At 41.1% G+C, this 23,997-nt stretch overlaps 1 protein-coding gene across 1 annotated transcript in view; it reads left to right on the top strand.

Moving 5' to 3' along the window:
- The window catches only part of LOC119913352 (kinesin-like protein KIF20B), a 52,635-nt gene that overhangs the window by 3,648 nt on the left and 24,990 nt on the right, over positions 1 to 23,997 (top strand). Inside the window, 27 exon segments of the mRNA XM_038732763.1 lie at positions 76 to 130; positions 347 to 553; positions 958 to 1,069; positions 1,789 to 1,860; positions 2,025 to 2,171; positions 2,690 to 2,852; positions 3,151 to 3,279; positions 4,387 to 4,515; positions 5,256 to 5,395; positions 5,486 to 5,606; positions 6,291 to 6,477; positions 7,734 to 7,918; positions 9,669 to 10,127; positions 10,383 to 10,442; positions 10,445 to 10,622; positions 10,625 to 11,368; positions 11,371 to 11,569; positions 13,357 to 13,495; positions 14,074 to 14,196; positions 14,459 to 14,519; positions 15,184 to 15,309; positions 16,108 to 16,238; positions 16,444 to 16,599; positions 16,885 to 17,061; positions 18,963 to 19,088; positions 19,861 to 19,968; positions 20,513 to 20,722. Coding sequence (XP_038588691.1) covers positions 76 to 130; positions 347 to 553; positions 958 to 1,069; positions 1,789 to 1,860; positions 2,025 to 2,171; positions 2,690 to 2,852; positions 3,151 to 3,279; positions 4,387 to 4,515; positions 5,256 to 5,395; positions 5,486 to 5,606; positions 6,291 to 6,477; positions 7,734 to 7,918; positions 9,669 to 10,127; positions 10,383 to 10,442; positions 10,445 to 10,622; positions 10,625 to 11,368; positions 11,371 to 11,569; positions 13,357 to 13,495; positions 14,074 to 14,196; positions 14,459 to 14,519; positions 15,184 to 15,309; positions 16,108 to 16,238; positions 16,444 to 16,599; positions 16,885 to 17,061; positions 18,963 to 19,088; positions 19,861 to 19,968; positions 20,513 to 20,722 — 4,644 coding nt within the window.

Raw genomic sequence — 23,997 nt, 5'->3', positions numbered from 1 at the left:
AGTACTATTTAAATAAAATATTGAAGAACTGTCATTTATGCATTTTTAACTTTTTTTCCCCTCTGCCCTTTTCAGAGCGAGAAGAGCAATGCCGGCCCGTTGAACTCAACCAATAAGACTCTCCTTGAAGGCAAGATTTAGTTGTCTTTTATTATGAAAAAATAAACCTGTGCACTGAGATAATGTTTTACTAATTCTGACTGACAGCACTGTCTTTATATACAAAATGTACTGCTTAACCCCAAGGCAGGAATGCAGATTTACAATTCACATCCCTTGATACTGCATATACTATAGCGTGTGTTGCTACTACAGTGTGATTATTTTAAGTTTGTCTCTGTTGCAGGCCCCTCTATGCTGCAGACGACTGCAGCAGCAGAGGACAAAATCAGCCTGGAGGTGGAAGCGCTAACAAAGTTCTCTGTGTGGGTTTCTTTCTGTGAAATCTACAATGAAAACATTCACGACCTCCTGGAGGTGGTGCCCAGCGGGGCCCCGAGGAGGACTGCACTGCGCCTGTCACAGGACGTCAAGGGCAACGCCTTTGTGAAAGGTTTGAAGGGAGGGCGGGACAAATACCACATTACTTGACAGAAGTCTGAAGTATTAAGATTTAAGCGAGTATTTGAACTGTGGCAACAGTTCTGTTTCTTTTTAATCACAAATTTCATCAATACACTATAAAGCTAGATTGTGTTACAATGTTTAAAAATTACTGAATTTCCTTGCAGCTTTTGACATATGGCATACGTATGTAAAATACATTAATTTGGGCCTTTTCCTGTGAAATGTTGATGAATGAGCAGCCATGTGTCTCAAAATATAGGGGTGATCCTCCAAACTAATAGAAAGATCTTCGAATTCTTTAACTCTTCCTACTGTGCCGTTGTGTAAAGAAAATAAAATAAGGACCATTTACTGTTAATTAACAGTAAATGTTTGTGCATTTGTATTTAGATCTGCGTTGGGTTCAGGTAAATACTGCGGAAGAGGCTAACAAGGTGATGAAGCTGGGCAAGAAGAACCAGAGCTTCTCCTCCACCCGGCTCAACCAGCTCTCCAGCAGGAGGTAAGGACATCAGCCACCAGCATTTACTTTCAAAATACGACAAAATTAGAGAATGTGCCCACATTTAAATCTCTTTTACATGTAATTTAAGAGCAGACCTGTTTGGGCTTGGGAATGTCTACCCTCCCAGTCATCTCTCCACTTTTAAACCCCTTCTTATACTTTCTCTCTCTTCACAATCTCACCTCCCTTCTTATTTTATTTCTATCCGTTTCCTCTGCACTTGCTCGAGTGTGGTTGTAGTCATACTGAAACACACACATGTGAAAAATTGAGCGGAATAAGTCTGAGCTGAGTCTTGGAAGCTTTTTTTTTTTTTGGTCCACTTCACAACAGTGTTGAATGCATCGTATTTCTGTTTTTGTGTGTATTTCTGTTTTTTCTACAAAGTAGGGTTGAACAATTATTGAAAATCTCAATATGGCCTACTGCACTTTTCAAATCGCAAGAGGTGGAATATTTGTTAAAGGGAAAATGTGCAACAAAATAACTTTCTTTTTTTAATTTTATTTTTTAAATAAATTAAATATTGTCATGCTGCAGAGATGTCCTGGCCTACACATCATATTCTATAAATATAATAATGTAGAAATGATCAGTCCAACTATTGTATCGCAATTCCAATATCAGTCAAAATAATCACACTTAGAGACTTTAAAAAAATAATTCGGACATTATACAAAGTTACTGAAATGTATGTTTTCTTTCTCTTTCTTCAGTCACAGTATTTTCTCCATTCGCATATTGAGGATTGAGGATAGTGGGACTCCGAGGGTCCAAGCAGTCAGCGAGTGAGTAAAACTTTAACTGGCATATAAACATGGATTTGGGTGAGTGTTGCTGTATGATTGTGATACAAGGCAGCATTGAAAAAGCATGCATGTGTGCAAAAATAAAATCTTCTCATGAAAGAGTTCTCATTTCCTTTTACGTGGATTAATGTGTTTGTGCTCAGGTTGTGTCTGTGTGACCTGGCTGGCTCGGAGCGATGCGCCAAGACTCAGAATAAAGGAGAGCGTCTGAAAGAAGCTGGAAACATCAACACCTCACTGCTCATCCTGGGAAAATGCATCAACGCACTACGACACAATCAGCAGGCCAAGTGAGATCATTACCTGTCTGTCATTCTGTCTGTGTAGAATTGATTTAAAATCAAAAGACTTCACGTACTATGAAAGTGTCACTCGTAGTGTTGAATTGCAGATGGGAGTCTAATTCTGAAACTATGTGGAGGTTTTAGCACACGGTTTTTTGTTTTGCTGTATAGTTGTGTTATGGCTTTCCTCAACCTCCAAAGGTAGCTGAATAGATCCACCTGCTGTAAACAGCCTATCGAGCACCAAACAGAAGACGGACAAAGTTTGCAACTAGCTGGGAAAGAAAGTTAAAATGCAGAAGTTCAAGAGCCAAATACTTATCTTAGTTGGTGGAGTTTGCTGTAACAACTTAATAAGTTGGTGATATGTGGTGGCTGTACGCCTGTCAGCTTATCTACCCCCTAGTGGCCACTAATGTATTACTGCAGCTTCAAAGACAATTTGTCTTAAAAGTTATCAGCAAAAACAGTTGCACATATTTCAATGCCAACTAAGCCGTTTGTTTGTCTGTTCCCTCCCTCAGGCTGCTCCAGCATGTTCCCTTCAGGGAAAGCAAGCTGACCCACTACCTGCAGGGCTTCTTCTGTGGTCGAGGTAAAGCCTGCATGATCGTCAACATCAACCAGTGTGCCTCCATGTACGACGAGACTCTCAACGTCCTCAAATTCTCTGCTGTGGCTCAGAAGGTGCAGACACATTATTATGCTTTACTCTCTGAGCTGCAGTTTAATTAAAGTCCTCCATCTTTACCCCACCCCTGCAGTCTCACATTTAACTCTCAAGTCAGCGGAAGTCATCTCAAACGCACCTATAGCCTACATATGTTTTTCACTGTGTGAGAAAATTAATTATTGGCATGAGAACGTGTGAAAAGGGTCAATTGCAAGAGTCTCGCAAGACACTTTTGACCTCAAAGAGAAATATTGTCACTTTATAATATATAAATATTATTAAGTTCTTCTTTCTGCTCCTGTCTGTTTGCAGGTTGTGGTTCTATCCACCAGGCCTCTTCCCATCATGTCCCAGAGGTCCACCAGTGATGTATCCTTCGCTCTTCGGTGCAACAGGAGGAGCTCCCTGATTGGCTATGATAGTAGCCTGGAGGATGTACAGGTGGGGTGGAGACTTCTGCTCATGCTTTCTTATATTTATACAAATATAATATACAATATTCTATTTAGTGTTTTCCCTAGGATGGAGTTGTAGCAGCGGAGGTGAAGCAAAATTTTTGTCTGAATATAAAACCCCAACACAACATGTCTCAGCAACATTGCTCTGGTGATCATGAGCATGCGATGCACCTTTTAGAATAGCTAAAAATGTCGTGGTTGGGGGAGTGGGGAAAATTTTATGTTTTCCAATGAAAAATATGTAATTTCACAATTATTTTCACCATATCTCTGAACAAATAGTTGGAAAAGTTGGAGCAGATAATAAATCAGTCTACTGGGGAGTAACTACAACGTTTAGATTTGGGGAAAGTAATTTGGTTGGTTATGATGCTCCACAGTGATTTTTGGGCATCAGCCCAGTGTTCATGTTTGTCTTTTGTGTCTTCATTTTACAGCTTTTGACATAATATAAAAAAAATTAGGCTACATGAGAAACCTCCTCCCTTCTGAGGTGCATTTTATTTGCACATTAAAATCCAAAAAGAAATGTCTCCTCATTCTCTTATAAGGACTAGTTTACATCACTAATTAGCTTTACTAATCTCAGCTCCTCCAGTCACCTCCGTCCTCTCTTTTCTTAACGACCACTTTTCAGACTCATAAGAAAACTGAAAAATAATTTGATCAGTCTGTACAGGACAGAGCTGAAGGCTACGCCAGTTTACTCTCAGTTTGTAAGTGATGTTCCCAACATTGAATAAGTAGGTAGTGTGTTGAAAGAAAGAGTGAAGCCCTGAAGTTCTTTCCCTAATAGCTACTGCATATCAGTCCTGAGTCAGTGTTTTATCTCTGGGTGCTGTTTGTGCTCACATCTTTGACTTCAGTGATACATTTTTCTGCAGCTATTGCTTGTTTAACTCAAGCACACATGTACTACATGCATGGTGCAGTGAATGCGGACTGCTCACACATCGTTAGAACAACAATTAGGATATTATCAGAGACTATACATATCGCACACCCCTAGCCGGCAGTTTGAATCTTGCTTTTTTTGGCTTCAGTCATCACCAAATAAATCTACAGTGTGTTATTAAATTCATTTGTCCAGGAGGATGAAGATGATGAGTGTGAGGAAGAAAAGAGCCTGATGGAGGATACAATGGATCAGACCTGCAATGAAGAAGACAGCGATGAACACGATAATGATAAAATTCTCATCGGTAGAAAGATGCACCAGGTCAGTCCCACACCATTTAATACCTTGCCTTTAACAAAGAAGTTGCCATTAATTGCTCAAAATATCAGATATTTAAAATTTCACAAAGTATAAGATCACTCGGGAAACATCAGGTAGGTAAGAATACATTTAGGGAAAATAAATAAAAGTAAAGTATTGATGTGCCTCAAGCAATGATGGCAAGGCAAATGTAAATGCTCAGTATTTGTATAGCGCCTTTCTAGTCTTTTCGACCACTCAAAGCGCTTTTACACTACATCTGCATTCACACACATTCATACACTGGCAGAACAGCCGCCAGGGGCAATTCGGGGTTCAGTATCTTCCCCGAGGACACTTCGACATGCAGCCTGGAGGAGCCGGGGATTGAACCGCCGACCTTCCGATTAACGGGCAACCTGCCGTCGATTGTAACTAAATTAATTAGTCTTCGTCGAGAAACCATACTGTTGGTTTTTAGTGAACTTTGTTTTATATGGTGTTGCCCTCTCATTTTGATTAGACAGGTAGTCTAGAGGTAGGAAAGGAGTCTCTATAGTACTGCTCATTGCAGGCTGATCAGTGTGTTTTTTCTCTTAAAGTTTTCAGTTTCTTCATGTATGAATAGACTAAATCATCAAAGTTTTATTACAAAGGACATGTAATGAATATATTCAGTAGTCTTACTGAGGGAACAAAACTTTTTCAATTTTAAAACTCTATTGTTGTGTATTGCTATGTGTTGTTGTCCCGTTCCTCAGCGGCAGGTGGCGCTGTTGAGACAGCTGCAGCTACAGCTGAAGAAGGAGCGAGCGGAGAGCCTGCTCATGGAGGCGCGAGTCAGAGAAGAAATCAGCAGAGAGTTCTCAGAGCTCTTCTCTGAGATGCAGAATGACTACAAGTGAGACTTTCCCCCCCTCTTCATATATGTCCCGGAAAAGTTTGGGTCTTATATAAATAATACAAATATGTGTTTGTGTGTGTGGTTCAGTGACCGCCTGGCGAGGGAGAGAGAAATCTTAGAGGAGCGAGCAGAAAGGAGAATGGAGATCTTCAAGAACCTCATTGACAAAATGTCCACCACTGGACCCAGTCCAGATGCACAAGCCATGGTAACACAATCAGTCTTTCCCTGGGATCAACCCTATTGTGTGTTTTGTTTACTTATTGACTTGTTAAATGTTATGCATGCAAAAAAGAGGTTGTTGTAGATTGCTATTCCATATTTTTACATTTATCTAGGTTTATGTCTGGCACCCAGGCACTAAAGAAAATTCCTGTGTAAAAACAACTTAGCTGTTTCTGATTCTGACCGCTAACAAAGATTTAATGATTAAAACATGAATTAAAACAGCAAATATGAAGAGGCTGTATTTCATACCTGTCGCACTGCATGTTGTGCTGCACTGGAACTTGACACACACACCCTGTTCTCAGTAACAGAGTTGCCCTAATTATTGAGTTTGACCTGTCTTTGACCTGCTTCCGCCTACAGCTCGTCATTGAAATAATAATGACGGCAGCTGGAATTATTTCTTTGCTGTGAGAGCAAAGGGAATTGCAAGGTTTCATTGCAAGACAAGTTATTTGATCTCTTTTTGACATCACATGTTAATTACCCAAGGCGAAATTTGTATGTAGCTACTCAAGTTGGCACAGGTTAAGTGTCTGTTTCCAGCCCTCTCTGGCAAGTGTGCTTGAACCACCTCGGGGAACTAAGCCTGGATATTCTGACTGTCAGGATATGCTCACTAATCTCCCTGACTAACTTCTCTGATGTGCTCTTTCTTCTGCAGGACAAATCTCTGGACTGCTCTGAATTGGCAGGCATAAAGAAAGCCACTGAGGCTGCTCATAAATGTCTGGGTTCAGGCCGAACGGCGGCTCAGGGAGACATAAGAGACGCTGTAGAGGAGCTGGAGAGGAAGGTGTTGGAAATGAATGAGCACCAACAGAAAGTCCAGCAGCCAATGGCTCACAATGGTAAAAACACACAAATCCATCTCTGTCTTTATATGTCAGAAAGGCAGATGCTGGATACAGATGGATGAAGGAAATACAAACTGAGCTGTTCTTATAGTTTGTGGCATCTAGAGGACTGATGCACAGATAAATGGAAACAAACATCCAAGTTCAGGACATTCATGGGTGTTTTAATTTAGACCCAGTACAAATTGAAAGATCAGTTCACTCATATCACAATTATGGTCCTCAGAAAACTATATATGTCTTCATTAGTTACAAAGACAACTGTTAATCCATAGAGACGGTTTATGGAAAAGTTTTCAAATGTGATTTTCTTTTGTCAGTGCTTTTGAACAACACAAATTAAGTTCTGTTCACCACATAGATCTCAAAACCTCATTAAATAAAACCAGAACTATTTGCATGGCTTGGTACCAGTAATGGTGTCAGGGGGGAAAATATTTTTATAATTTAGGTGAACTGACTTGAAGGGGTTGGTTACCCTTAAACCATGAAGAACATGCAAACTATTTCAAATCAGTCGAATGAAAGAAGACATATGAAATGTCAATAATTCGACATGGTGGTGCACAATGTATTTTTAAACTGTTAAATGGCTTTCTGTGATTTATTCTGACATTAGCTGTGTTTCCATCAATTTTTTTTACGTGCATTTTCAAGTATGTACATGTTGAAGTGAATGGGAGATGGAAACACATTTGCCGAATAAGTTCTGACGTAGCGAACTTGTAACTCATGTCTGATCAGCTGTTTTAGTAGTTTTGCCGGATATCCCGTCATAACATGCGGAGACATGGCTGGTAGCAGTTTGCCCGCTTAAAAACACATTCCTGAGGACCTCTCTCCATTTTTCAATGGCTGGTTTTGTTTCTGGTTTGGAACCCATACACCTTGTGTATTACAGCCATGTCTAACGTCAACTACTGACGTAACTACGCTTGCTGTAGCCTGATTTATTCGCTCCAAACCAGCTGATGGGAACGCACATATTTCGGATTTACTGCTTCTTTGTTTGCGAAATTTCAAAAATCCGCTTAAAATTCGCATGACGATTGGATGGAAACATGGCTATTGACAGTTGGATGCCAGTGTGTCACCTGCTTTACTGTAGCATTTGTGCAGCATTTACTGTGGGTGGCTAGGTTATGTAGAAATCAATAAACCCATACATAAAAACACAAAAATAATCACTCTTAAGATCCTCATATACTCAATATTAAATGTGTTTCTTTATTTTCTGTGTTATTTCGTAGGTGAAGCCAGCGGAGTAGAGGAAGAGGAGAAGAGGAGGCTTCTCTTTCAGCTCCAGGAGAAGTCGTCAGAGGTTGCTCGGCTCGAGAAACAAGTGGGAGACCTGCGGAGGGGGGCAGAGCTGGGCTCGCAAAGTCGCTCCATGCTGGTCGAGGAGGAGAGCTCACGTGAGAGAGAACGGCTGCAGGTAAGATCCCTCGGCATAGGAGCACATAACCAGGAGGAGGTGCTGAATGCCCTGAAAGAGAGAGAGGCGATGTCATCGGTATCCTGATAACTCTCAACAGAGCCGGTTGTCAGTAAAGGGTGAATTACCATCATCTCCGCTATTACAGTAAAAGGTTTTGGTTTTATTTGGAGATACATCTTTTAATTTCCAAAAAATCCCCTCGTCATGGTTCTGCAGCTCTTTTCATTTATGCTGCCACAGACTTGTAATGTTGATCAATGAGCGTCTCCACTATCAGTTGGAGGTTAACGTCTTTCTCAGTAATACCTTTGCAGCAGGAGGGTAAACGGTTTCATTTTGTGTTCGTCTTACTAACCCCTCGGCCGTCACCGCCCTTCATAGTGTTAGTCTGATGTTTGTTATAGGGCCAGGAAGGTATTGGGCTTATTCATATCTAGGTGACCTGGGTTCACAGATCAGATCATTTAAAATATATTGGTTTGTTTTGTTTTTTAACATAATTTCAAGTCACTATAAATGTTTTAAGTTTGCCTGGGAACTAGAACATGACTGTGGATCTCAAAGGACAGTCATTTGGCTTTAGGAGGTAATGCACCACATTTTAATTTTATTCAGAATCACCTACCCTTATTAAGGCAAGACTTTCCATGACTTTCAAACTTTCTGCATAGAAAGAATTTTGCTCAGTCACCAGGAAACGGTCGATTACCGATTTTCACCAGGAAAACATGATATTACAATAAACTATACAATAATCTTGTTATCCTCTCAAAATCAGTGCTTCTCTGCATTTTATCCTCTAAACAGGAAGATATAGTGTTTTTATTTCTAAACCGTGCTTAAAGGGCAGCAGTTGCTACCTGGAAAGTATGACATCCTAACACTGATATACTTTAGGAAATGGTCAACAGTAGGGTTGGGGCGATTCATCGACGTAGTAGACGTAATCGATTACGTAAATACTTAGACTTGCATTTATGTGCGTTGAAGCGTTGCTGCGGTGTTGGCAGGGATTCCCCTGGACCGCGCATTCGACTGTCTGAAGTTTGGAAGTATTTTAGACAGACACTCAACAGCATGCTGCTCCGTGAGCTCTGTGAACTAGAAATAGCTTGACTGCAGCACAACTGCTGTCCACGAATACGTGAAACGAAAGTATCCCGGTGCACTTTGTCCAGACGGCAGCACCGTAAATCGTGTTTACTTTCTGTCTCCACACAAGCACGGCTCATTATCGGCACGAGGACATGTAGTCTGCTAAAAACTATTTTCAAAGTATTTCTTCATCGCCTTCATGTTAAAACTAAATCATGCCTCGCTGCTGTCATGGTAACGTAAGGTTACACCGTGTGCCATCTAACATTCGGCCGTTTCATATATTCTTTCTCTTTATTTAACGGCCACCTATGAGCGCGAAAACAGCTGAAACAAACATTACAGACGATCTGACTTCTTTGCCCCACACTGATTATCATACTGCATTACTCAATATTGAAATAAATCCATGTCAGAAACATTTAAAGTTTGAAGGAGCCTAATTAATGTCTGCTCTTGTTATTATCACAACACATCAGTGACGTGGAAAGTCAACAGGTTAAACCTTTCAAAAACCCCCTCATATAGGCTGCCCTGTGAACATAACATGTTTTACTTAACTGCAAGAGTTGTTCATGTCTGTTTTCAGTGACACTCTTCCCACCCTAGTTTATTCAATGCATGTAAATAAATCAATACTCCTATTACCTAGGAGGTGTTGGCTGCCCTTGAGAAGGAGAAAGAAGGCGCCCTCGCTGCCTTGGAGTACCAGACTATGGGAAAAGAGGAGGCGCTGGCCTCCTTAGAGGAGGAAAGGAAAGCAAGGGAGGAGGCCCGTGCCACACTAAAGGAGCTGAAGCAAAGCAAAGAGGAGCTTCTAGCGTCCCTTAAAGAAGAGAGAAAAGGCAACGAGAAAGCCCTAGAAACTGAGAGGAGAGCCAAGGAGGATGCGATTGCCGCCCTTTCAGAAGAGAAACAAAGCAGGGAGGATGTACTTGCTACTCTTGTTGAAGAGAGGAGAAGCAAAGAGGAGGCTCAGTCTGCTCTGGAGGTGGAGAGGAAGGAGATGAGCAGGCTGGTTGAGGAGAGAGAAAATAAGCAACAGGAGGGTGATGCTCTTCGACGAGAAGTCAAAGAGCTGACTGCCAAACTGGAAGCCACAGTGCAGCAGGTGGGCCACAGCATGATTTAATATTTAAATCCACCACCCAGCGAAAGGGGAAGAATGTATAAAAGCATAAAATTGTCAGTGATTTATGAAACTATGATACTTACCTCATGATATATTGTTTATGTTAAAATGTGATCCCCCCCCCCGCCAGAAAGTTGTTTAGCATGTGTCTTTATAATAATGGTTATTTGTGTTTCATTAAATGGTGTTTGTGCCTAAAGACTAAAATAAAGTGATATTTGTGAAACACCACAGGTGACCAGCGAGACGGAGAGAGCTGAACAAGCGTTAGTCCAGCTACAAACTGCTCAGGCACACTGGACGAACGCTCCAAGGAGATCCAGGAGAAAACTTCCCACATCCTCGCCCTGACGCAGGAAGTTCAAAGCCTGAAACGGGAACTACAGACTTCAGCAGTATCTTCTGGTTGTGTCAAAGATCAGCTTAGAGAGGAAGTCTCAGAGCTTCGGAAGAATGTGACCGAGGAAAAGGAGAAAATGAGAGCAAGCACAGACAAATGCTGGAGCTGGAGCACAAGCTAGAGCAGGCAAACGAACAGTTGGCACACAAACAGCTGATCTCCGACCAGCAGCTGGAACAGTTCACAGAGAAGCTGAACCAACAAGATGCAGCTTCAAAACAGCAAGTTGAAGAGCTGAAAAAGAAGCTTCGGGAGCAAGAAGAGAAATCACAGCAGCCACTGGATGAGCTCACATCCAGGCGCGAATCCCAAGAACGTGCTGCCAAAGAAGAAGTGGAACAGCTGAGAGCCAAACTCGAGGAACAAACGCAGGCCTCCAAAAAGCAGGTAGAGGAGCTCAATGAGAAGCTGCGAGAACAAGAAGCCATATCACAACAGCAGCTGGAGGAGTTAAAACACAAACTGAGTGAGCAAAAGGAAACCTCCGGCAAACTTTTAGATGATCTCAAGCAAAATCTCAGTGATCAGGAGAGAACTGCAGAGCTCCTCAAGGTCGAACTAGAAGAAGCTAGGTTTAAAGGTTCAAGCAGTTCCTGTTGCTCTGCTGCTGAAGAAGATCTCAAGAGACTGAACTCCGATCTCCAAACTGAGATCGCGACCCTGAGGGCAAAGGTTTCCAGCGTGGAAAACACGGAGTCGTCTCAGCTAGCCTCTTCAGAGATGGAGAGAATGCTAAAAGAAAAGGACAGACAGGTGGAGGAGAAGCTGGCAGAGGTGGAGAAAGCGTCTGCAGAGAGAGAGGCAGAGCTGCAGAAAAAGCTGCTGAAAAGGAGGCACAGGTGAATTCCCTGCAGAGGAGCCTGAAGGAGGCGCAGGAGCGGCGGGAGGAGGAGGAGACCCAAGCTGTCCAGGCGGCCCGGACCAGGGAGGTGGAAAGGCGCAGAGAGCTGCTGGCTGTGGCGCATGAGGCCATCGCTCAGAAAGATGCAGAGCTGGAAGAGAAAGCAGAGATCATCAGCAGGTAAACGTCATTTCCTTTACACATCAGCGTGGGAAATTACGTCTTCAGAATTCTTGTAAAGGCTAGATACAGTTTGATTATAAAACATACATGCAATTTTAACAATACTTTGTACTGTAAAACCTAGTAGAGCCTTTCACCCTACACTTAGCTCAGCGTTACGGCTCTGTCAACCCCAGCCTGACAGCTGATTGACACTTGCAATCTGGAATATGTGATAATCCTGCTCCTAGATAGACTGAACATCTCTCTGAAGAAGGTCTGCCCCTGACTCTTTCTGAAGTATCCTCGGTGTTGGATCACAAAAATCAGATTTGTCATCTAATCAAATCTTAAAATCAAACTTCTCTGAGTATTCAGGTGGTGTGGATATTGATGGGTTCTGATTTTCAGGTGTATCTGTAGCCAGGACTTATTATTTATCCTGGTTTAACGAATATAATCTTTACATAAGGATGTAGTAGGGAAGTAGGAAATAAATTTTTGTCTAGTTTAGCAGGAGAACATCAACAAAAATCCTCAACTGTAAACCAGAGAGTGGAAGTTTACATAAGTCCGTGTAAAACATCTGTTTTCAAGGCTGCTTTGTGATTGGAAGTCATTTTGGACGGCAGTACATCTGGGGCATCTTTTGGTTACAAAGCTATTGTATTTATCTTAAATATTAAATGCCGATTATTTGCTTTCACAATCGTCCAAATACATAAATACTTAAATCATTTAAAATAAAATAAGAGGAAACAAAGCGGCTAGACTTAAATGCTTCGCTGTGACACAAGGGATAAACATTGTCTGCTCTTCTTAACCCAAAATGTATTCGCTCCTCTCAGATCCCCTGTATTGCAGTCGTACTTCAACAGAATTGGATACATTCAATTCCCTTAGTATTTTTAATGGTAGGCTGCTGTTAACGTTCCTATTTTTAGGACTGCAGCCTGAAATACTCAAGAAAATAGTTACATACATACATATTTGTTGATTTTATGGGTCCTGTGCTATCATTCTCTCTCAAAGTCCCTTGATAAGATAATATATAATATGTCTATTACAGACAGTATTCTTTATTCCTCTGTATTGACAAAACCCATCAACTAAATAAGTCAATAAAATCTTACGGTAATAAAATATAGTCAGTTTGTGTCAATAGTCACAATGAGCCTGATGACAGATTGTGGTTTAACAGTAATTGAAACAGTCCTTCATTATTTTCATATTTATAATTCACAATAAAAAAAGAATATTTGACAACATAACCATCTCCAGAAAGATGTTACTAAAAGAATGGAAAGTGCTGTAAAAAAAAACGTTCTTTCTTAGATCTTCTAAACTAAAATGATTTATTACTGGTCACGATGTTGAATAAAATAAGTCTTGTCTCGGTGGCAGCCTTTTAGGATGCTGGATATTTGATATCTAAAATGTAATACTATTATAATGGACGGCATCAATTTAACTGTCAGAAAGCAGTCACTCTAAATATGTTGTTGTGATACTGGAGTTCATTATCCTTCCCGGAGTTACAGAGAAAACCAATAAACAGTGAGACCCCGTCTCTTTGTATTACCGTGCCTCGTTTTGTACTAGATGAAATTATTCTGTCAATGTGAAATACATTTCCTCTGTATTATCTTGCCTTTCATCTCTCCACAAGTACCGCGGTGTCCAGGAAGAGTTGTATTTCCACCCACTGCGTTTAAGATCCATTGTGTTGTTAGATCACAGTGTACTATCCTGTCTCTTTTAAAGCACTGGTAGCTCCTCATTGTTATCTGGTCTTACTTTCTCAGACTAAAGGAAAATGCCAAGCAGGAGTCTGAGAAAGTCAAGAGCCTCAGCCTCGACCTTCAGAGGAAAGAGGACGACACTTCAGACCTCAGAGAGAAACTAGCCGACTACAAGAAGCAGATCCAGCAGGTCCAAAAAGAGGTACACACATTGTCTTCATTGTCCTCTTTGTCCTTTTAGTTTAGCTCTCTCACTACTTATTTACAAACAAAAGAGTTTTGTTGTAAATTTGTAAAAGTCAGTGTGTCAATTACCAATTAAATATGACAGATACATTAGTGCTTCAGAGAGACCGGTTTCTCTGGCAAAAGTATACCCAGTATCTAAAGATAGTTGAGCGGAGACAAGAGGATGATACAGCTGCACACGTTAGACATTTTGGGTTATTTAAAACACTTGCATGGTTTAAACCGTGGTGCAGTATTCAGATTTGACTTTTATTTTTCCATTTCTAAAGGTCTCATATTTTAAAATGTTCAGGCTTTCTTAAAATCAGACTATGGTCCAGAAAAAGAGTTTTGTTCATTGTTTAGTTGAAAGTGTAGCTTTATGTGCAAGTTGAAGAAAGTTAACTACAGTAAACTTGAACACATCACATCCATCACTGGATACTTACTGGACACAGATATAAACAGCAGACACCTTGAGTTACTTTTATCTATAATATTGTGTAAACTTTAGTTCACATCTTTTTTTTTTTTTTTTTTTTTCTCCTGAAGATTTCGTCCATGAGAGAAGAGGAAAAGGCTTTAAAGCAGAAGGTGGCTGACACGGAGAAAGCCAAGAAGCAGCTTCAGTCTGACCTCGCCAACAGAGACAGAACCATCCAGCAACTCAAAACGGTCTTTCACTTTTCCATTTTAAGAAGCAGTGTAGGAAGTTCTGGCACAACTTCACCTACTTCCAAGGTCTACAGACAAGGGAAAAGATCTGAAGAGGTCAAAGCACTTGTAGGAGTTTTGACCCCTCTAAACTTTTCCATTTCTCAGACCAAATCTCTGAAGGCTTTAGCTCTGTTTGCCCTGTTCACCCTCTTTGTGTTCATTCATGTTCCATCTTTATACTCTGCTCATCTCTTAATGACCTCCTCCGTCCCTCCTTTAGGAACAATCCTCTGACGCCAAGTCTGACCAGACACTCCAGCTCTACCAGAAGGCCTGTAAAGGTAAATGTGTGTCGCAATGAGTAGGGATGGGTATCGCTACTCGATACCTTTTTGTGGTATCGAGCAAAACAGCCCAGTATCGAAACTGCCTGCACCCGCTTGTCCAAATCTATGCGTGATTTTAACAGGCTCTCACCTTTGGCTGCGGTCTCAGGCATGTTCGTCACTGTTGCAAGTTCATCACCACAAGCTTGGCTTATAATTCTCTGTTGTTTGGATGACCTAATTAGGATGAGGAGCGATCTGATACAATTTCCCAATATTTTTATAGAACAGTTAGGCCTATTTGAAAAAAGGAATAAAGAAAATGGATCGCCATGGTTGTCCATAACAACAATAAAAATAATTTTAGGCTACCAGTCAACTACAGTACAAGGTATCGAATGAAGTACTGAAGTTGGTATCTGTATCACTTTAAGGTACTGGTTTAGATACTGGTATCGTAAAATTTTAAACAATACCCAACCCTAGTGATGAGTGTCTTTACTCCTTGATTAAAACACTAAAACTGCTGTTGGGAACTTATTTATGGAAAGGCAGTGAAAAGGAGAGGACCTCCCTCAGGGATCAACATATCATAGTGCATTTATTACTGTGTGGGTACCAGGGTGGTGTTCTGCGTCTAATCCTGCACCTGGATGGGTGTGTTTTTGTTGATTTGTAGACCTTGAAACCAAGGAGCGCGTGATGGAGGACATGCGTTTGGCACTGACGGAGCAGGAGGAGACGCAGGAGCAGATGGAGCAGGCCTTGGAGGAGAAACTTAACCTCATCCAGGAGCTCTCCAGCGGTAAGACAAAGGATCTGAAATATCAAAAGAAAGAACATGAACTGCAAACACAGACATTGTGACAAGAACGTGGATTTCATTGTTTTGAATTAAAAATATGTTTTGCCCATGGACAGCTTAGTCTAATCCTCTTATCCTGTCAAACTGCAGGGAAACAAAAAAGTTCATAAAACGCATTAAATTAAACTGAGTGAACTTGTATCCTCTCACAGCAGCAGCGCAGTTTTATTGGATACTAAAGTTAGGTCAGTAAGAGGACAGAAACACACAGGATGTAGGGTGTGACGTTATGGCTAACCACAAAAAGACGCGCACATGAAAACAGATACAATAAAAGATACAGCTGACTTTATCTGGCCCTTATTTCATTATGTTTACTGACAAAAACGGTAAAAAAAAAAGAGGAAAAGGAAACACAGAGAAGTGAGGAGTCAGGCTCATAGCACGGATAACACCAGGCCATCTGCCATAGCTTTAATATTGGTGGACTCACCACACAGGCTTATTTATCTTATATTGAGCTGAATTTCTTTTTAAAGCAGTAACATACCAATTTACAAAACAATTGGTTAAAAGTTTGCATCTCTAAAAACTATAAATAAATAGTAAGATTTAAAGTATGAATCGAGTCTGTCACTTAAGCAAAGACAATACATTTGGTCCTACTTACTACACAGGTGGAAATGCATCTTGACCAGGGAACATGACAAGTTATGCTGAAGTTATATAAAGTTATACTTTAAGTACTTGTTTCGTCTTTGAATGCAAGTATTGATTCTCTGGTTTTAATGATTTCAGAGGTGGAGAAGTTGAAAGGGGTGTTGTTGCAGCAGAATTGCGGAAGCAACGCCCACCGTCAGGTCAACAGCCCGTCAGATGACCTCAAACTGGCCCAACAGGAAGCTGCCCAGGTTCAGGAAAGCTTGAAGGTAATGAAGTCTTTTTCACCTGTTGTAATTGTACATCAACTCTTAAAAAGAGGGGGGGGGGAATCAATGTGTAGACTGTTTTTTTTTTTTTTTTTTTTTTTTTTTTCTTTTCAACAGGAAATAAATGCACAGCTCATTCATTTTTAACACACATCCTTGTAAAAAAAAAAAAAAAAAAAGTTTTAAATTACCATTTTGTGTACAGCTGTGTACAGAGAAACATCAGGCCGAACGCAAAAAGTGGCTGGAAGAGAAGCTGTCCCTGATCGGCCAAGCTAAAGAGGCTGAGGACAAGAGGAACCAGGAAATGAGGAAATTTGTGGAAGACCGAGAACGCTACACTCGGCAGCAGAGCCAGTTGGTAAGACGAAGATCATATGAAAACATGCTTTACATGTGAACATGCCACCATATTAGCATTAATCTCAAAGCACAACTGAGCCAAAGTACAACTGCAGCTAAAAACGTCTTAGACTGGCAAACCAAGTGTGGGTTTGCCAAAATGGCCACCATACAGAGGACAAACCATTTTGATTTGGGTAACACGGGCTCTAATATTCTTGTTTCTCACTTCTCCCTCACAGATATACAATATAAAACCAGTATTTTCCATCAAAGATACATTTACATGTTTCCTGTTTGTCAGGAGTCCTTGTCGTCCCAGCTGGCTGAAAAGGAGCAGGCCATGGAGAAGTGGAGGAAGGAGAGAGACACTCTGGTAGCAGCTTTGGAGGTCCAGCTACAGAAGCTTCTCTCCAGCCAAGCAGAGAAAGACAAACTCATCCAACAGCTGCGCCAAAATAACACACAACCACCACAAGAGGTCAGTATGACATAATGATAAGAGATACAGGGACCACACACAGATATGTACACTTATTACATTAAAAAGACTGACCATGTGAAATTGGGTGAAACACCTTCAAATGTGAGATATGCAGTTCAGTTAAAGGGGAGATGGAAATGAGATGGAAGAGGAAGGTTAAAAAAGGTGCTTTAAGAACCAAGTGTTAATGCGCAGACTGTGCTGTCTCACATCCCTTAGTCTGATAAGATCCCTCTTCTGTATAAAGTCCCTAGGCTTTTAATGGATTATTCAACCTTCAGTAACAAAAACTTGCTGCTCTCCTCTATTTGAAACGTCCTCTTGTGTTTCACCCCTGTCGACGCTCCGTTCAGTGATGTCAGAGCAATTGGTACCCATCATCTGTCAAGGCAAACACATGCTGTGGCGTTATTGATCGGGGTTTAGCCAGAGGTGAAGCTTTACTGAAAGTTTGAACCTGTAGAGTGCTCCATATCAACAATTTTCTGCCCCATTTCATTCAGTGTTTATTCACCCCTTAAGATAGGATTTATTGGTAGAGCAGAACCCAAATGTTGTGCAGGGAAAGAGGCTGAAAAACATCCCTCAGCCAGCCAATTAGACAGATAAGGATAAATAAATGTGGTTAATGTCTTTACTAATTCATTTCTGTAATGCTGCACAGCAGAGCATTTGATGCAGAGATTCTGTCATTTTTGTCATACATTTGGGCAGCTTATTGACCTTGGTGCCACTATTCATTCATCTTGCTTTTCTTTCCGTCTCTGGTAAATTGCAGATTTTGTCGATGAGCCAGCATTGTTACCTTGGAGACTTCTGTATTCCAACATATGTTACAGCTCAGTATTTTGCACTTTCCTCTCTCACATTTTGTCCTCACTGAGCTTTTGTGTGGTTTTCAGAATAACATAATTTCTTTCATTGTGACCAGACAGCGGTACCCGAGATGACTGCAGAACAGACCGTGTGAAGGGCGGGCTTAAATGGTTCACCAAATCAAATTGATCCTGCTCATTGTCTGATATTGCTGCATTGATTTAAACATTTGTATCAGGCAAATCAAAAAGCCACAAATGATATGTAAGATGCGATGCGACGGATTGCAAAACCTGCTGCAGCATGGATTATTTTTTTCATTAATTTATATGATTTCAAATAGCATACTCGAATGGTTTTGAAAATATATTTGAACCGGATTTATGCACAAAGATTACAACGATTGTTGGATACTTTAAACATGTATGTGTATTTAATTAGATTAAATAGAGGGGTGTTTCTTTTATATGTTTTTGTGCACCTTTTTAATAAATGATCTTTTTTACTATTTGTGTTAACGTTAGAGCTTAAATATTTCAAGCTACTACAGCGGAGTTGTCATATTTTCCAGAAATTTAAAGACATTTCTTGTTGCATTTCAATTAAGTTTAGCCATGCGTCCCTCCATGCTAACGGTATATTTTTCTCCAGGATCCTGTTGTCTGTCAAAACGAATGCAATTTATGTTTTCAGGGTGAGATGAGGGTCAGGGAACACTGTCATGGAGTATTGGAAGCAATTCCATGATGTGTTTCTCGCACAGTTCAATCTGTCCAGAGCTGTACGCTGATTGTGTTGTCTTGTACATTTATTTGGGGATATTGGTCATGCCTATATAGGTTTCCATGCTCGCTAAAAAATGTTGTGTAACATTACTTTTGTTTCTCTCTGATGTGATGTTTACCGGTAATGTAGCTGGTAGGTTCCTCACTGTTGTTGGCTTGTAACACTTAAATAATATATTTTTTTAAATCTCATTTTCTTTTACAATGGTTCGAAGCTCTGCATAACATTCTTGGTGAAAAGCATAAAATCACAGGAGAAAGACAACATCCTCAGAGTCTGTGAACTTCCTATTACAGAGTGGTGATGTTGGTGTCAGCGTAGCGGAGCTGCAGGCTACTCTGTCTCAGAGGGAGGCAGAGATTCTACAACTGAAGGAGGAGCTCAGGGCCTCAGCAGTCCAACAGGGGGAACCGGTCACACAGGTCAGTCTTAAAGCAAATGCCCCTTTTTAGTATCAAATAACCACCTCTGCTTTCTGGAAAGGGGGCTGTGGAAAGATGTGTGGTCATCTTAAATTCATGGGTCTTAAAATGTTTTCATGATGCACCAAAATAACGCAAGTTCAAAGGAGTTTGCACAACCACTCTCAAATGGTTTTGTTCTATTTTAAGCACACCTGAGCTTAAAATCTGCAACATCTGGGCGGCTGAATTACACAGTGACAATGTGGCTGAGAATGTGAATATAATAAAAGAGAAGAACAGACTCAAAGTTGCATGTCAGTGATGCAGAAAATGTCTTTGCCTGCTGGGCTTTAACTTTTTTATGTTAGATTGTCCTGAGATGTTCTCCATCTTCAAAATGAACTAAAATGTGGGCTGCAGACCGCAAAGCGTTAGGACTTGGATCCTTTTGAATTTCTTGTTTTGATCTTGAGAACATCTTTACCACAAGGTACAACAAGGATTTTTCACTCTCTGTTGACATTGCTGGTCTTCACCTTTTTTGACACGCTGTATTGTGGATTTAACAGCACCAGTATTTAAGAAACCCTCTGCTCCAGAAACGGGCGCTTTATAATGCTTAGTGGTCTTCTTACCTGTATAGCTTTTGAATTTCACGCCCACAGAGGTTGGCTGATAAATAAAGGCTGAAAGAGCGTTAAATAATGCATTAAATTTATCGACAGGCTTTGGATATATTATTCTTGTAATCATGATTTATTATTATATTTTCTTATTCTGCCTGCGACAGACTAAAAGCAATGAAAGCCCTGCTACATTGGCTGCGAAACCCCAGAGTGAAACCATTAACAGGAAGTCTGGAAGAAGGAGGGATACCAGAGCGTCAGTCAGCAGTCAGGTAAGCTCATGAGATGCCCTGAAGATGGGTCTATGGTATACTTCATGAATCAATCAGTTTAAGTCTAAAAAAAACAACACAACGTTGTGATTGTATTAGCCCTTCCATGAGTGGTTCACTTTACATGAACGGTGGCTGATGATTTGAGTGGTATCACACTGCTTTGTTTACATTTACTTTTTCGCACTTGCCAAACACACAAACGGCTAACATCATCTTTAAAGTGATGCTTGAAGTAATCACTAGCGGTCGAGACATTTTGGTCTGTCTCAGTTTACAAATCATTTTATATGATATAGGCTGTGTGTCTTGAATTTTATGTCTCAATTTTTCTTTTTTTAAACATACCTTTACAAGACACATAAGACTTGTAGTTGTTGCCAGTGATGCCGTCTTGCTCAGCAACCGTGTGCGGATACGTTGTGATGACCTCCACACCTTGTAGTGACAGACAGACCGGTGTGCGTCCTCAGAGCTAGACACATTTCCCTCTTGAGTGACCACAGCGTGACCCTTAACCTTAAAATGATATGCGATCCAACAGGGCTCAGCTGGATACCCGTCAGTGCTCGACTCCTCTGAGATTTCCACAGAGAACGGCAGGACGAGCCGCTTCCCCCGGCCCGAGCTGGAGATCTCCTTCAGCCCTCTGCAGCCAAACCGCGTGGCTCTGCGACGGCAGGGAGAGGAGAACGCCGTCACCGTCAAAATCAGCCGCTCCGCACGCAAGAGGAAGAGTGGAGAGATGGAGAAGGTAAGCCACTCAGACAAAAAAGCATCTTGTCCATGCTCCACATTAGCAGATTCATCAGTCTGGTCTTTTTCCCGTCATGGATACATTTCATACTATGCGTCTAATTACAAACAAATTATCCATGTGGAAACATCCCATTGTATGAACTCACATTTGTACACATTTTATACATGTTTCCTTCTCAGTTCCCCAAAAATAGATCCTCCCTAGATAACTAAAAAACAACAACCGTGCAACATGAGCCTCAGAGATGGGCCTTTTCAGTTATTTTCAGAGATGATGGTTCGTTTTTCACACATTTTTCACTGAGAACATTTCACTGTAAAACCTTTCCCTTAGCCGCCATCAATCCAGCAGCGGCAGCGCAGAATTGTCTTGACAGTTACCTCTGAGAGTGGAGCAACAATAAATCTGGCACTTTGTAGACCAGTACAAAGCAAACTCAAACAGCTGTGATGTGTAATTCGTTTGGCATTTTCGCATTAACATATTCGCTGGTTTTGGAATAATACAATAGTATACTGAATGGAATGCAAATGTTAAAAATGTATGCAAGGGGGTTGTCATTGTGTGCAAACCATATCGCAAGATCTTCGGTTTTAAATCCCTCATGACCCTCATTTCCACTGCTTTTAACATTCTCTTCCGCTTCCCGCCCTCTCTGTCTGTGTGTTAGATGAAAATGGAACACAACTAAGCTCCTAGAGGTAAAAGTACGACTGCGTGATTCTGGTCAAAATGAGTGCAAGGAGTGTCAGAATTGAGATCATGATTTTCTCCCATAATTCTTAGGGACAGCTTTTCTTTTTTTTAAATGGACACCTCATGTAACTGCATAACACACTACATTGAAAGAACAATCAGTTAAATGTGTTGCCTACTCCATGGAACACTTCAGAAAAATGGTTTCCCGTGTGTGGGAGTCTGCTTTCACACAGTTTCATCTGTTGTTAGCAAACCATTTTTTCCACCTCCAAACTCCAGGAGATAAGAGCTTCAGTCCTGTGTGATCATCAAAGGAAACACAGCCTGTAGACTTGGACACATTTCTGCCTTAACCGCTGCTCGACACTTAATGTTAGTGTACAACATCAGAGCAGTTAGCACAACATGACAGTGAGCAGAACCATATCTTTGGCCAGGTTTGAAAATAATTCAGAGCCGTTGTAATCTTTCTTATGCTCTGCTGGATGTGTGAGTGGTGTGCAATGGGGATTTTCTGCTGAAGATTTGCTGGCCTTTTTGCGTTGTTTCAGGTAGTTGTACAAAACCATGGTGTAACATTGTGGCAAAGTAACGGGTGCTTTTGGACTTCTTCTGATTCTGGACTGTCATCGTCTTTGAATCCAGTTTCACTCAGCGAACTTTTGTCTGAACTGTGGGTGTTTCCTCCTCAACATCACTGGGTTTCCGTGACTTTGACACATTTTTTTAACGCTTCTTCTTTTGCTGCATTTTACTGCGTCCTGCCTCGCACTCCATGTACTTAGTTTGTCATATGCAGCATAGCACACTTGTCATTTGCTGATGTAGCTTAGAAAGAAATTATTAAGGGTGGAAAGGTTTCTGTAGAAACAAGAATATGAACACATTAATGATGCGCAGGTCTCTGTTTTTCAATACCTGCACCCACCGAGCTGTACTGCCTGACCCGCAAATATAATTATGCGTTATTCCACCACCAGATCCTGACCCGACGAGGAAACGACTAACTTTATGCATTATAGTAGCACAATTGTGAGATCTGAAGGTGTTGATCCTGCTGCTGGGAGCAGTCCAGAGTGCTCTCTTTCATCCCCGCCCACAATGGTGGGAAGATCTAGGCTAAATATACAGACAGATCATTCCACTATTTATTGTTGAATAGCTGCAAAATGAGTAACCCACCATAGACATGAACTCTGTCTCGCTGCATCCTTCACATCTAGTGTTTGGCTGCACTGTGTAGAAACAGAAGTTCCGGGATTTAACCTATTTTGATGAGCTTTGACCACACAACCAGTTGCACGCTCACCGGATGCACAGCAAGCGCTCTAGGCAGCATTTAGAGGATAAGAAGGTGGAAGGTGGACTATTGCACACAATGTGTCTGTAAGTTATTAATAACTTACTCGGAATTTTCTAGTAAGCTTTTCCAAACCCACGATGGTGTCAGTCAATCCGCATCACACATGTAAAATGTATGAACAAAGAAAAATGTACAATAAACATTTACGTGCACAAGCACTTAAAACAGTAGAGAAACATTCAGTATTTTTCTGTCTCCTAACTATTGGCCTCAGCAGTCTTACAAAGGCTGTTATGCAATTGCCAGAATGCAGTTTGTGTTTGTGCAGGCAATGTGTGACTAGTAAAAGTAACAAGGTCAACATGCCAATCCCACCCCATCTGTGCCATTTGGCAGCGGATTAGAGTCTTCATCATGTGAACCGGTCGATACTACGCCTGTTCTGTGAAAACAATTGCAATCACACATTGTCTCAGAAAGTAATCCCAGCACAGACCAAAGAGGCTCCAAGGAAACGAGACCAGTCTGTGAGACTCATATGGGAAAGTGAGCTGCACTGGAGGTCTAACAGGGTAAAGGTTGTTTTTCAGGACACGGTCCCAGTGGAATTTGATTAAATGCAGCGGAGGAGCTGTACTTATGTTCTTTTGTTTATTTTGACTAATGCAAGGGAAGTAGGCTAATGCCTCTGTTACATTTGGCTCCCAAAGGCATGTGACACATGCAACCGCTAATACAAGCACGTACAGATGGGTGAAAAATTAAAGGAAAAGCCACATGAAGTGTCTCAGTATGGCGTCAGGCCACCACAAGCCTCCAGAACAGCTTGAATGCTCCTTGCCAAGTCTGCGGAGCCCTTATTGGAGGCATGAACACCATTCCTCAACTTTATTTCATATATCATTTGGTCTTAACGGAGATGGTGGTGGGGACCACTGTCTTACACACTGGTCCAAAATCTTCCACTTGTGAAACTGGGTTGAGTGGTAAGGCCGTAACATTTAATTTACATAATTTTCACCCTCACTAAACCATTCAGTGAGCCCTAAACAGGGAAGAATGTTTCTCCAGACTTTTATTAAGCTTTTTCCTCAAATTTCCCCCCCATCTGTATTTGCACATACACACACTTTTTGAGATGCCATAAAATGCCTATGTAATATGTACATGTGGTTTACAAAAAAGAAGGAAATGTTGAAACCCGTATACAGTACTGCAGAGCACACACTCAACACAACTCTACAGTATATGACAAAGATATTTATTA

Source organism: Micropterus salmoides, unplaced genomic scaffold (assembly GCF_014851395.1).
Source record: "Micropterus salmoides isolate LMB-PRFRI ecotype aquatic unplaced genomic scaffold, ASM1485139v1 Ms_hic_scaffold_2, whole genome shotgun sequence".
Lineage (NCBI taxonomy): Eukaryota > Metazoa > Chordata > Actinopteri > Centrarchiformes > Centrarchidae > Micropterus > Micropterus salmoides.
Note: the sequence above shows the minus strand (reverse complement) of the source record. Positions and strands in the feature narration are given on the sequence as shown.